Genomic DNA, 12,819 nt, shown 5'->3' with positions numbered 1-12,819 from the left:
AGTAAAAAAAAAAAAGAAATACTCCTGTAGTCATGTTACTTAAGCAGACACAGAATAGCATGGTTATCTCTAAATGCATTTGGATGCTTTTGGATTGGCTTGCTTCTGATCACTTCCAATTCATATTGCATTTAAAGGTAAGGCTAGTATTTACATTTAACATGAAACTTTTTAATGGCTTTTGGACTGTGGTTTTGCTGCAATAGTCCTTCTCTAAATTAACTATTCAGTCCTGCAAAATTTTCTTTTTTTCTTTTTTCTTTTGAGCTGCCCCTGATCTCATTAAAATACCACTGCCTCCAACAAGGCAATTTCCCCTGAGTTAGTGGTTAAGAAATTTGGCCTCAGATAGAAAAGATCACTGGAAGCATAGCTGCATCCTGCTGTTTGTGCTGGCCCTGCTTTTACATTCTTCCAGTCTGTGTATTTTTGGGCTTGAGTTTTAGCTATTTGTTAGCAAAACCTAAATTTCAGTACCTAGCTTTGTTCAGAATCATGGTTTGCTGAGAAAGTTGTTCATTACACTCATCTACGGTTTTTACTTTAGCTGCTTTTGGACAAAGTGTACAGGAGTAAGTTGTGTGGTGCTTTTTTTACTAGGAAAATAATTATTTAAGTGTTCTGGTAATGTTCCACTGCCACCTGAGAATATCTGTCAGTTTTCTCTTTTCTAGTTAAATATGACTTGTTAACTTCCAGTGACAAATGTCATCCTGGCAACATCTAAACATTTACTTTATATTTTGGTGACTGTTCATAACTTTGAGAGCCTGGGACCACTTATTTCCTTAATCAGTCATCACCTGCAGTGGATGGTTAACATTTACTTGGGTAGTTATGTCAGGGCTGACAGCTCACTGACAGACAGCCAGGTGCACATCAGAGCACACAGCCCCACCACTGTCAGTCTTGCAAGTCCAAACATGAAAAAACGGCCCCAGTCACTCATTCAGTGAGTATTTACACTGAGCCTGGATGTCCCTGTGGCATATTCTGGGAAGCATTGTTCCATGGGAAGGTCTAACATGGGAAAGGTCAGGGAACACCTGCCTCTGTGAGTCCCAAGGGTACCTCATTGCTCAGTGTCACCACTAAGTCACTCCAGGACACATGCCTGGGAATCTTAGTGTAGAAAACTTGGATGTCTGTAGGGATGAGACTTTCAGTACTAACCAGCAGGGAAGCAGGGCTTCCTATTGTATTCCTGAGGATAAAATACAAAAAGCAGCCTGAGTACCAAAAAACAGGTAGAACTCAATTTCTGTCAAACAAACAGCAGGGTTTCCTCTGTCCTGCAACTGTCACACTGCAGGTTTTTTTAAAAGAAAATTTTTAAATGGCTCAGAATTTTATATTACCCACCATCCTTCCCAGTAAAAGGACTCCTTGTCTGTTGAAGTCTCCAGACCAAGGCCTGGGGATGAGTTTGGTGGGAATAAATAAGTGTTGAGGCCTTGTTTGCTAGTATTCCCAATGCAGGGACAAGATTAAAAAGCTGGAGGAAAACTATGGTGATGCCACAAATGAGAGCAGAAAGCAAGAAATGGGAGGGAAGGACCCATCTCCACCTGAGCTGCTAAAAAGGATTGAAAAGGTAATGTCACTTCTCATATCATAACTATCCTGCTGTGCTTGACCTCTTTTAGAAAATGAAAATAGCGTCTTTTATCTTTAAAATAAACTTTCTATGAGAGGAATCAAAATAATTATGACTGGCCATTGTGAACTCCAGCCTAACATCTGCTTTTCGGGTCAACTGAGCATGGGACATTTGACTTCTTCCAGGACAGGCTGGGGAGGGGGAGCTCTGTGAGGTACCCCTGGCTCTGCAGCATCCTCTGCTGACTCCCTTCACATCATTGGCACTTCAGTGCAGACCCACCTCACTAGGGGAAGGCACAGAAAAGGCAGCACAGGGAGATAAATGCAGAATAATAAACTGCTAACAAACAGGGTTGTCAGTCTTAGCTAACTGGCCGTGAGCTGTTTCACCACTTTCCACGGGCTGTGAGCAGGAGGCAGACCTGCCAGCCTCTTCACAAAGTCTGCGTGTGTGACACAGAAGCAAACACTGCCCCTTGTTAGGGCTGGGCCCCACAGCTTTGCTTCCCTGCTGAAAAAGGAACCACCAAAGAGAGCTTGGTGGAAGCAGCAGCCAGGCCAGCTCAGCAGCTGACACCTGACTGCAACACTGCTGGTGACTGCCCTGAGACTCCAGAGGGAAGCACTAGGTGCAATGGAAAGCCACTTTCAGAGCCCTCTGTGTAGGGAGGAGGAAGGTAAAGGAACAGCATTTTCTTATACACTTTTGTCTGTCCCAGCTATAGAAGCACAAAACTCTTCCCACTGTGTTCAGTGTTTGGAAGGGATTTGCAAAGGGCTCTGAAGGTGTGAGGGCAGTAGCAGCAAGCTCTGAGCACACCCCAGAGTCCTTCTTTTGAAATCCAGTTTGTAAAGACAGACCCTGAACACAGCTGCTTGAATTACCTGAGCTTTTTGCTTTTACTATCCCATATTCCTTGACAGGAGGGAGCTCTGCGTAGCCGAGCAGGCCACAACAGAGCCTGCTACCACCAGCCTACACATTAAGAAGAAGGTTTTCTTGGAGTCTTGATAAGTTTAAATGTCTACTTCAATCTCCATGGGATTTAAAGTCATTGTAGTTATAATTTGTTTATGGAGCTCATACTTTTTTTAGCATGAGGAGGAAATAATTTAAAGCAAGAGCTGAAATCTTCCATTATGGTGTGACTCAAGGAAGCAGAACATTTTAAACAAATTGTGACTAGAAAAAAGCCCCATTGCTTTCAAGAAAAGCACAGCAAGGCAGTAACAATGGTGTAACCCCTGCCCCCAAAAGGGCCTGGCCTGATATGGAAGAATTGTACAAATTAAAGCAACCAACGGAACCAATTTGGGCCTGATCCTTGGCAGAGAAGGCGTAAATTTTGAGAAATCTGATAGTGAAGGTATTTGGTCATGACTGTTCACCGGCATTATTTCAGCAGCTCGAGGCAATCACAGAACACTTTGTGCTGCACCTTCCCCTGTCCTTTCCTTACACTGTGCTCTCCTTCTTGCTGCAGATAGAGGCGGAGCTGGAGCAGAAGGAGCAGAGACTGCTGAAGATAGATTTTCTCTGCGAGAACGTTTCCGATCTGACGGACAGAATGCGCGCGGTGGTGGAGAGCAGCAAGCAGGACATGCTGCTGTTCGCCAGGAGGGTAAGAAGGGCACTGCACGCTCTGCTTGCCAGCCTGCACAAAATGGAACAGTATCTGGGCAAGAGGTGATTCACTTGCAAATTACAAAAGTGGTTGGAAAAGTTGAGAGGCAAATCGTAAGTTAGTGTTCAGAAATTACAGACAGGAAAAGCAACAGTAATACAGATAAACAGAAACTATTAGGTGAATGTTCTCTCTTTTAAAAACAAAGTTGCACTATAAATGGTAGCCTTCACTAAAATATAGAATTAGTTCTTTCTGAAACAGATGCTTAGAAACTTTGTAGGATCCCTCCTTTCGCAAATGTACTTAACAGCCTTTCCACAACAAACAGGTCAAAGGCTAAGAAGAAATAAGGGAAAAAAGAAATAAAGGAAGGCCAGGTAAATTCTATTCCAACATACAAAAAGATGAACTTGGTATCTGGCTCAAAGTTCTTTTTGTTGTTTAGGTAGGGAGAATCACACAGGAAACATTATTTCCAACAAAGTTTTTAAAATATAATTATAGCAATTTGCTTTTAACTGCAAGTAATATTGTTTGGGAAAGACCAAAATTGCTCCTAGCCCCCATATTCCTAATGAAAAAGCTGCAAATTGAGCAGAGCTAAGGGAAAGTCAGAAAAAAAAGCAAAAAAAAGCTAAGTAAATAATGTAAAACAAGGCCAGAGTAGAAGTTTTTCTTAAATGTTAGGTTTGGCACACATGAAAGCTTAAAACAGTTTTTTATAATTTATTTTAAACACACAGAGAAATATCATGGTTGTTAACTGTGTGAAATGATGGCCATGGGCTAATGAACTCCTGTAAAAATGGCAGTGTGCCAAAAGTTGCAATTGCAAGTGCTCTGGCTGTCCCAGTTCCAGTTAGTCACTTAAAGAGTATTAAAGCTTTTTGGTTTTTTTCAAATCATCTGCAGCGAGACTCAAGAATTTCTGTCACATTCCTTTTCTGTTCATCCCCCTTCCAAGGATAATTTCACAACCCACAGCCCCTGCATCAGCATTATCACTCAATTGTCTCATAGGAATTGGGCTTATTCTAGCTTTATTATGAAGCTAATTGTGTATAAACTTTAAAAGAATTGGGATCCCAGGCCCTTTGAGGGTTGGTGGAATTTTGCTGTCCAGCTGAAAAGGTCAAGAAGCAAAGACAAATGTGCTTTTCTTTTCTTGGGCTGGAGTGAATGTGACTTCTTGAGCAGCCAATTTTTTTTTTTTTTTTTTTTTTTTTTTTTTTTGTTCTAAGTGTTTACAAAAATTAATTAATTTTCAAGAATTGAACTACTATTTTAAACCTTGTCAAAGTGGACTTATTTTCAGTGCCTAATGCTGACCCAAGGATCATGCCCAGTGAGTGCCTAAAGGGAAGCCCTAACTACAATGCAGCTGTTTTGCCTTCCAGAGCAATGAACTGCAGAGGAAGATAAACCACAAAACCCAGGAGATAAGGGCTCTTTTTGCAGAGTTATCCATGAAGCAAGCACTTGCCATTAAACTCCAGCAGGAAATCAGAGACAAAGAACAATTTGTGATGACTGCTTCATTGATGATAAGTCAAGGTCTTCCCCCTCCTAAAGCAGAAAAGGATGGGTGGAAGATCCTACACAGTGAGAAGATACAAAAAGCAGCAGCTGAAGCCAGAGCTAAAGTAAGTTTCTGTCATACATTGCAAGAGCTCCAGCAGCCAGTGCAGATGATGGTACAGAAAGAGACAACTGACAACCCACTACAGTGGGTTTGTGGAGTTTTAACTCTAGTCTGGCAACACCACTTGGAGCTGGTCATTGAATCTTAAGGAGATCATATACTAAAAACCTCACCTTTGGTTATTAAAGTAGTCTGTGTGACCATGCTGTGGCTGAAGGGCAGGGCAGCCATCAGTGGAATACTGCTCTCCACTGGATTTCAAGGTAAAGCTGCAAAAGGTGGAGTGTGAGGTTCAGGAGAAGTAAGTTTAATGTCTCCTGCATACAAGATAGAATGAGCATCAGATCAGAAGCAGCAAGAAATCAGATTGCTGAGCAAGACACTGAGGGTAGGCAGGGCAGCATGGCAGAAGACAGTACTTGAAATCTTACCCTGCTGGACACTGCCTCTATCCTTGAGATGGTCAGTGACCCCAGAGCAGAGAGCTCCTACATAATAATATTTTAGAATGAGAAACTTCTGTCATGAAACTTCTCTCATGTTGTGACTCAAGTTTCCTTTCAGTGCTGTGGAAAAAGGCCCACTCTAGTAACTGTATTCAGGAACAGAATTATTCAAACGATGTTCAGTGCATAATTACTACATCTTTTAAAAGTTCATCTAATCTGTTTTCTTGACAAATAACAAAAGCATGGCAGGCTCAAACTGTCTACTATTTAGAAGGACAAACTCGTATCTATATGGGTAAATCTCATGCTTTCCTTTTAATACCCCTTCAGCTTTCCTGGCTTGCCAGGGATTAGACTGAGGGTGTTACCTTTGTCATGGATTCTGTGCACTGGCTCGGGGAAGCACTGGAGTTTTAAAGCCCACAACCCCTGTGTGACCAAGCTGTGTTTCTCTGACAGCAGCCTGCAGAGGAGGAACAAGGTGCACTGCCCAGCCACGACCCCACTATCCCCGAGGAGGAGGAGGAGGAGGAGGAGGAGGAGGGACTCCCACTGTTGGAGCCCCATGTGGCTCCCTTCAGACCGAGTGAGCCCCGCCCGAGGGATTTCAAAAAGCCTCCTGCCAAGCCATCTGAAATGTGAACAGGCAGCACCCGAAGCAGGAGAGACCATTACCAGCTGCTGGATCACAAGAGTCAGCAGCATTTACACTGCACTGAAGGAAGATCTGTTGGTGTTCAGCCAAATTCCATGCTGAAAATGAAGTATTTGTTCATGCCAAAAGCACAGCTAACTGGTCAGTGATCCAGAATCCTCTCTCCTGGTATCCCAGATGCAGTGCAGTATTTCCAAGTGTCAAGAAAAGTGAGTGATCCTCATGCTATACTTGCATTTTTTTTTCCAGGTGAAGTTTTATTGCATCTGAAGGTATGTTAAAATACATTCATTAAAAAGAAAAAGGCTAGAAAATCTTCTCCTGTTATTAATATAATACAAAGTGGCCATCACTTATAGCCATACACCAACATGGCTTTCTGCAGTCTGGGACTGGAGTTTACACTTGCCAGAGAAATTCTAATTATATTAAGAAAAATATTCCTTCTCACTAGGCAGTCACTAAGAAAGCTAAAGCTTCACTGATGGCAATGACAGGGGAGTGACCAGGAACTTGATCTTTTTATTTCACTGGTAAGGAACAGGGAGCATCAATGGAGACCACTCAGAGAGAATATCAGAGGTTGTTTTGATAACCTCCCAAATATATAAAATATTAATGAGTTTCTCTAGTTTAATAGTCTGGAATTTTGCAGAGTTTTTTTAGAATCCAATAAAGGCAGCAGAAATCCTGCATGGCACAACTTGACAATTTTCTCTGTGTAGCATATTGCTATTCCTATTTGGAATTACTGTCACAGTTCAGAACTTAAAACAGAAGAGCAAACAATATTGGCTCAGTTACATACAAACAGAAGTTGAAAACAAAGGAAAAACAGCCTGCCTAATTTCTTTCTGAAGCTGAAGTTTGAACTGTAACACTAGAAGTTGTAAGAAAAGATTATGTAAAACTCTGTCCAAGCCACTGTTAAGATCAATTTCTAAAGCTTTTTTCTTATCCTATATTACTTACAAAATATTATACATTTCTTTAAAAAACAACAAAAAAAAAACCCTCAAACAAACAAACAAACCCTCAACAAAATCTGTCACATGCACTTTAAGGAGATTATACTTTGTGCTAATTACAAAACTGAAAATATTAGAATCTGCCACTCCAGAAGTAGAAGTACCATAAGATAACTGATACCACCACAAGGAATTACTATCTCTTTACTCATGCCTGACATAAAAATTTATCTGTTATTCTTACCTGCTTTACACAATCACACCAAGAAATCCTTTTATTAATCCAAGTAAAAAGTTACTAGCTCTTGTAACACTGCAACTGGACTGCCTTTTCCAGCATTGTCTTGTTAAAAGAAGTGACATTTATACCAATTTTCACAGCATGTTTTGACACTGTTGTTCCACTTCCTTGACCACTTCAAAATGAACCCACAGATATATTTCAGACCTAGGGTTATGTCCAATTCATTTCTCTAGGATTTATCTAAAAGTCAGTCATTTCAACCTCAGTTTGTTGGACCAAACACTGTTTTAGTAGCTCATCTCAGTACTGGTGACTAACCAAAACTGCAGGTTATCTGGGAAACAACATTGTATTTAAATAAATACTTTTACAGAGGCACCACAGTTTGACAGCCTTCTTCAACAGCACGTTCTTTCAGGAGTATTTGAGGCCCAGAAGTGTCATAGTGTGCTTGAGTGCTGTTTCCTCTACAAATCTTGCATTTACATGGTCTTGTTTTTCATATGGATGCACACCTAGAAAAACATGGTGAGGAAGCATTTACAAAATTGTACATGCTCCTGTACACTTATAGTCCTGCTGCCCATTAAACATCTTCATCTACAATACCAAAAGATAAGGGGCAATAGAAATGTGTTTTCATGCACCCAAAAATACCTAGAGCTTTCAGTGGTGCCCTTTGGATGCTCATCCATGGCAAAAACTGTCCTATTAGTGCCATGTAAGTAAATTATAACCCACACAGAGGGAAGCCTCTCTGGAGGCTGCACTTCCAAACTGGAGATCCAAAACCAGCTTGAAGCAGAGTGGCTGTGTTAGTGCTCGTCCATGAATTGGCCCACGGCACGTGCTCACATACTGCTACATGGTTTTCCTCCCCAGATAGGATGATACCCATACATGGAGGCTCTTGGCCCCTGACACTTTCCATCAGCAGAAAGATGACCAAAGCTATGTGTTCAACAACACTGGAGTTGTAATAACTCAGTAATGTGAGTATAGGCAGGATACATCTGAGTGAGCATCAAAGGGTCCAATCACTGGTCTTCCAAAGTACAGACTTAACACTACCTTGATTCTCTAGCTCTGCCAGCAAATTAGTCAGGTAGTTCAGTGGCAAAAACTCCACGGGGAAGGAGAGTCTCTCAGGGACAGGCCTGCTGCACTGCAAGGGAGAACATTCGGTGTTACTTCACAGAGCCCCACAGTCGCACCAAGGTTTCAATATTTCTTTAGTGCGCTACAATCCACAGAAAGCTCAGGAATCTCAACACTGTCAAAGCATAAGATTTTAAAACACAGCCTCTGTGCTCTTACCTGCCTGTTTCCCAGCTTCTCAAGCAAAAGTTTCACATATTTCCGTGCTATTAAATTTGCATTTCTCGGATGATTCCAGTACTGGCGGACCTTTTGACCAAGAGCCTAGTAAGCAAGAAACAAACCCAAAAACCTGAGAACATAGAATGGAACAGTGGAAACTTAGAAAGAGGAAAAGGGAGGAAAAGCGGACACAAAACCCAGGCTGTAATGCAGATGTGCTTTGCTTTCAGACCCCGATGACAGAGGCTAAGAGGTCATCATGTTTAGCCATGGAGCCTTCCTTTTGTAGCCAGTAACTAAGAGATCACAATGTGCTCTCAAAATGTGGGAAATCAAAACCTCCTCACTCAGTCCTCACCTCAGTCTGTCCCAGTCTACTGTCTGTCCCAGTGCTACTGTCCCACTTGACTTCAATTAGTCCTTAAGTACTGATTGAACCTTTATCCTTTACTGTGATTGATTTGAATCTATTCTTCCCCCAAAGAATAAAGTAGATGCCCCATTCCTCAAAGCTCCTTCAGGACAGGGCTTCTCAGGCTCAGTCTAAAGAAACCTTAGACAAGCAGAACTGGCAAGGAAAGATACTGGGAATGCAAGTCTGGATCCCATTATTCAGGTCATCATCCTGGAAACTGATAACATTGACTCACATTCCCAGAGCCAAGAGATTCAAAACCAGGTTTCCCAAAGCTTCCAATCCCAACCAATAAGCAAAAGAATAGGAACACACTGTGAAATTAGCTCCACCTTCCGCTGTTTTCCCTGTGTAGATCTTCCCTTGCCCCTCCCCTTCAGCTGTACTGCAATGCAGATAGCTGTTCATTTTAGTAAATGCCAGTACAGTTTAATGGTGCTTAAATCCTTGCTTCTGATTAAACTGTAGTCATCCACTGCATGTAACCTGCTCAAAATAGTCTGAGTCACCCCAAAGTGACCTTTCTGGCAAACAGACTATTCCCAGCATTTTTTCCCAAAGCTGTAAATAGATACAATAAAGCACTGAGTCTACTGTGCATAGCTAGCAGTAGTTGTCCCTAAATCTCTCCCAGCTCAGCCCTTCACGTCAGAGCGTGGTTGGAATGGAGTTCCCCACGCACCAGGCCCAGGGCTGGCAACTCAGGGGCCCCATGCTGACCCCAGCTCACCAGCCCTGGCCCAAAACAAGACACAGAGAACAAAGAACATCCTGTGGAGTTCTCCTCCTCTACCCCTTCTCAAAACTGCTGCCAAATAAAGAAGCCTTTGTTGGAGGAAAATCCAAGCACGCTTCTGGCCATTTGAACTATAAGTGACAGCACATAATGAGCAAACAATGGGCAACTCATGTAGAAAAAAGCCTGTTCTGCAGTGAGGCATTCCCCGAGGGGGATCCCTGGTGTTCCTCTGCCTCTTGACATCTTGTGCTTCCCCTGCAGTCCTGTGCTGTGCACTAAGGGCAAAAGGGGAGAAGAAGAAATGCATCTCCCATCCTGCTGGAACGATTTATGGAGTACCAGTAACCAGCTCTTGTGGCTACACAAGTCACTTTGTCAGTGAGTGAGACTGTGAGGTTTAGCTGAGGGGAGATCTTGTAATCAATCCCTACCACAAAGCCGTGGTACAACACAACTTTGCAGCTTTTACTGTACCAGCTTTTGAACATATTTTTTTTAAGTGTATAGAACCAAACAGAGGTCACCAGTGAGAAAGACTATGTGGATGCTAAAAAGCACACACAAAACCCCCATAAACCCCCTTTAAATAACCCTCATTGGCTTATGCAAATGAGTACTCGGCAGAACAGTGTCAGTCTTGTTAAATTCTGTAGGATACTGGAGACTCTGTAAATCACTATGGACAAATCTGTAATTTAAGTTATCAGGGTAACCTACAATCCAGGAGCAGCAGATGGAGAAACTGTGGATGTTCTGTTTATATTTGAATCACGCTCTACTTGAACCACAGCCAAGACTTTCATTGGTTTGACCCTATGCACAAGGAGGAATTTCCTATCAATTCCGAAATCCAAGAAATTACATCTAAAGCCATTAGTTACCTCTGGAAGCCTCATGACAATACTAAACTTCAGCTTTTCATTCTGTTCAGTGTCATCCAGATCTATAAGCAACAGGGAAAAAAGAAAATCAAACAAACAGTAATCACATAACAAACTTTCAACTTTCACTGAAGACATTCAGAATAAACATCACCTCCTTAGTGAAATGAAAAATTCAGTTTAAAGACTATTATTTACATGTTTATCATGTGTACAAACATATTTCTGTATATTTGTCCATAACTTCACTGTTTTTTGAAACAATTTATACTGTAATTCAAATGCACTTTGACTAAGTGCAACTCTCCAAGTTTATAATATTTCATTTATCAAGATCAGGCACAGATTGATATGGCATGTTTTGCTGTCCCTTTTCTTGGACACTGGAGAAATAGCACATCACTGGGCACAGCTAGCTCATGTTCAGCCACCACTGACCAGCACCCCCGGGGCAGCTTTGCAGCCACTCTGCCCCAGCCTGTGATGTTGTCTGGGGTTGTTGTGACCAAAGGGCAGGACTCAGCACTTGGCCTTGTTGAACCTCACACAATTGACCTCAGCCCATCAATCCAGCTTGTTCACATCTGTCTGCAGAGCCATCCTACCCAACTTGGTGTCATCTGCAAAATGGCTGAGGAAGCGCTTGATCCCCTTGTCCATATCATTGATAAAGACAATAAACAGGACTGGGCCCAATACTGAGTTCTGGAACCTCACTGGGGACCAGCCACCAGCTGGATGTTACTCCCTCTGGACCCAGCTGTCCAGCATGTTTTATCCCCAGGGAGCAGTGCTCCCATCCAGGCCATGATCAGCTGGTTTCTCCAGGAGAATGCTGTGGGAAATGGTGTCAAAGGCTTCACCAAAGTCCATGTGGACAACACCCAGATCCTTTCCCTCACCCCCTGTGTGGGTCACCCTGTGATGGAAGGAGCTCAGGCTGGTCAAGCAGGACCTGCCTTTCACAAAGCCATGCTGGCTGGGTCTGATTCCCTGGTAGTCCTGCACATGCCATGTGATGGCACTCAAGATGATCTGCTCCATAAGCTTCCCCAGCCATGAGGCCAGCTTGACAGGCCTGTTCTTCTTTTTCTAAACATAAAGCAAAAGCTGAGGGCTGGATAGCAGACCGATCTCCTCGCACACAGGTGTGCACATTCACAGAGTCATAAAAATTCCCTAACAAATCCTATGATGATCTTTAGTATTTGCTTTTCTAGGAAGTCTCAAGTGGAAAAATTACAAACTCAGATTCTCTTCACACAGATATTTCTTTGTGTGCTGTGGTAAGGCCAATCACATAGCCTGAGCCCTAACTTTCTCCTTTCAGGTAGGCAACACCATCAGCTACAGCCCTCATTGAAACAAGACTCTAAGGATAGCTGAGTGTCCTGGGCAATAAAAAACCTTTGTCCAAGGGGAGTGGCTCAAAGGACAACACCGCCAGTTAGCTGGCTGGTGACAAATGAAACACCATGTTCACTGTACCTTTCAGCAATTTCCTGACACACGTTTCTGTCAATTGCAAGATGCCATTGTCAATGTAGTGCAGAAGGGTGTGTAGAGGGAGACATCGAACACCAAGACCCAGGTGCAGAGTGTGAAAACCTATGAAAGAGACAAACTTGTTTGGTACAATATATAGTTTTTTTCTAATTCTCTATTCAAGGCTGGAATTATTCTAGCTAAAGCCATCACTTCCCTTGACTTCTGATTGTTTATAGTTGGTGAGGAATTCAATTTATCAAGTCAGGTAGTCTTATTTAGACATCTTTTAAGTCCTCTCAAGTACAATCTTGTCAGAAAGAACAAAACTAAGGAGATGGAAAACAGTGATTAAAGTCATACACGATCCCTAAATGTCTCCAAGCTGTTGCCTTATATCTGAATTGTTCAATTAATTTGTATTTTATCTCACTCTCTCCTCCTGATTAATCAAAATCTGAGGCCTCACCACCCTCAGGATGTTGTTGCCACGAAGACACTCCCACGGGCAGCATTAATACTTCAGCTTTCCTTTGACATCAGCCTGATGATGGTCTTGTTATCATGTAACACTACTGTGTGGCAGCTTTTGTGCCCACATAGAGTGAGGGACAAACTGATACCAAAAGCAGTTTCAATGACCAAAGACAGATCAGGAAATAAAACCCAGAAAGATTCAAACAGAATTGGAAAGCATTAAGATATTAAGATGTCAAGATGTCTTTCCCTAATGAAAATAAGCAAGTGCTTTGAAAATGTTGTAAAGAATAATGAGGAGCTCTAGGAAATTA

The 12,819-nt window shown here is 42.3% G+C and overlaps 2 protein-coding genes across 5 annotated transcripts in view; one reads left to right on the top strand and one right to left on the bottom strand.

Moving 5' to 3' along the window:
- CCDC146 (coiled-coil domain containing 146) overlaps positions 1-6,328 on the top strand; it is a 63,261-nt gene extending 56,933 nt beyond the window's left edge. Inside the window, exons 17-20 of the mRNA XM_038153089.1 lie at positions 1,466-1,594; positions 3,087-3,224; positions 4,628-4,873; positions 5,781-6,328. Coding sequence (XP_038009017.1) covers positions 1,466-1,594; positions 3,087-3,224; positions 4,628-4,873; positions 5,781-5,963 — 696 coding nt within the window. The 3' untranslated portion in view covers positions 5,964-6,328. The remainder of the gene's footprint in view (positions 1-1,465; positions 1,595-3,086; positions 3,225-4,627; positions 4,874-5,780) is intronic.
- A 150-nt stretch (positions 6,329-6,478) lies between these two features.
- The window catches only part of LOC119707733 (gamma-secretase activating protein), a 45,432-nt gene continuing 39,091 nt past the window's right edge, over positions 6,479-12,819 (bottom strand). For all 4 annotated transcript variants that reach the window (XM_038153091.1, XM_038153090.1, XM_038153092.1 and 1 more), the window contains 5 exons: positions 12,032-12,151; positions 10,544-10,605; positions 8,506-8,610; positions 8,260-8,353; positions 6,479-7,703 (listed from right to left, as the gene is read on the bottom strand). In XM_038153091.1, the coding sequence (XP_038009019.1) occupies positions 7,603-7,703; positions 8,260-8,353; positions 8,506-8,610; positions 10,544-10,605; positions 12,032-12,151 (482 nt within the window). In that variant the 3' untranslated portion in view covers positions 6,479-7,602. The remainder of the gene's footprint in view (positions 7,704-8,259; positions 8,354-8,505; positions 8,611-10,543; positions 10,606-12,031; positions 12,152-12,819) is intronic.

This window comes from Motacilla alba, chromosome 1A (genome assembly GCF_015832195.1).
Source record: "Motacilla alba alba isolate MOTALB_02 chromosome 1A, Motacilla_alba_V1.0_pri, whole genome shotgun sequence".
In the NCBI taxonomy this organism is placed as follows: Eukaryota; Metazoa; Chordata; class Aves; order Passeriformes; family Motacillidae; genus Motacilla; species Motacilla alba.
The sequence above is the reverse complement of the archived record's forward strand: the minus strand, read 5'-3'. Positions and strand labels throughout refer to the sequence as shown.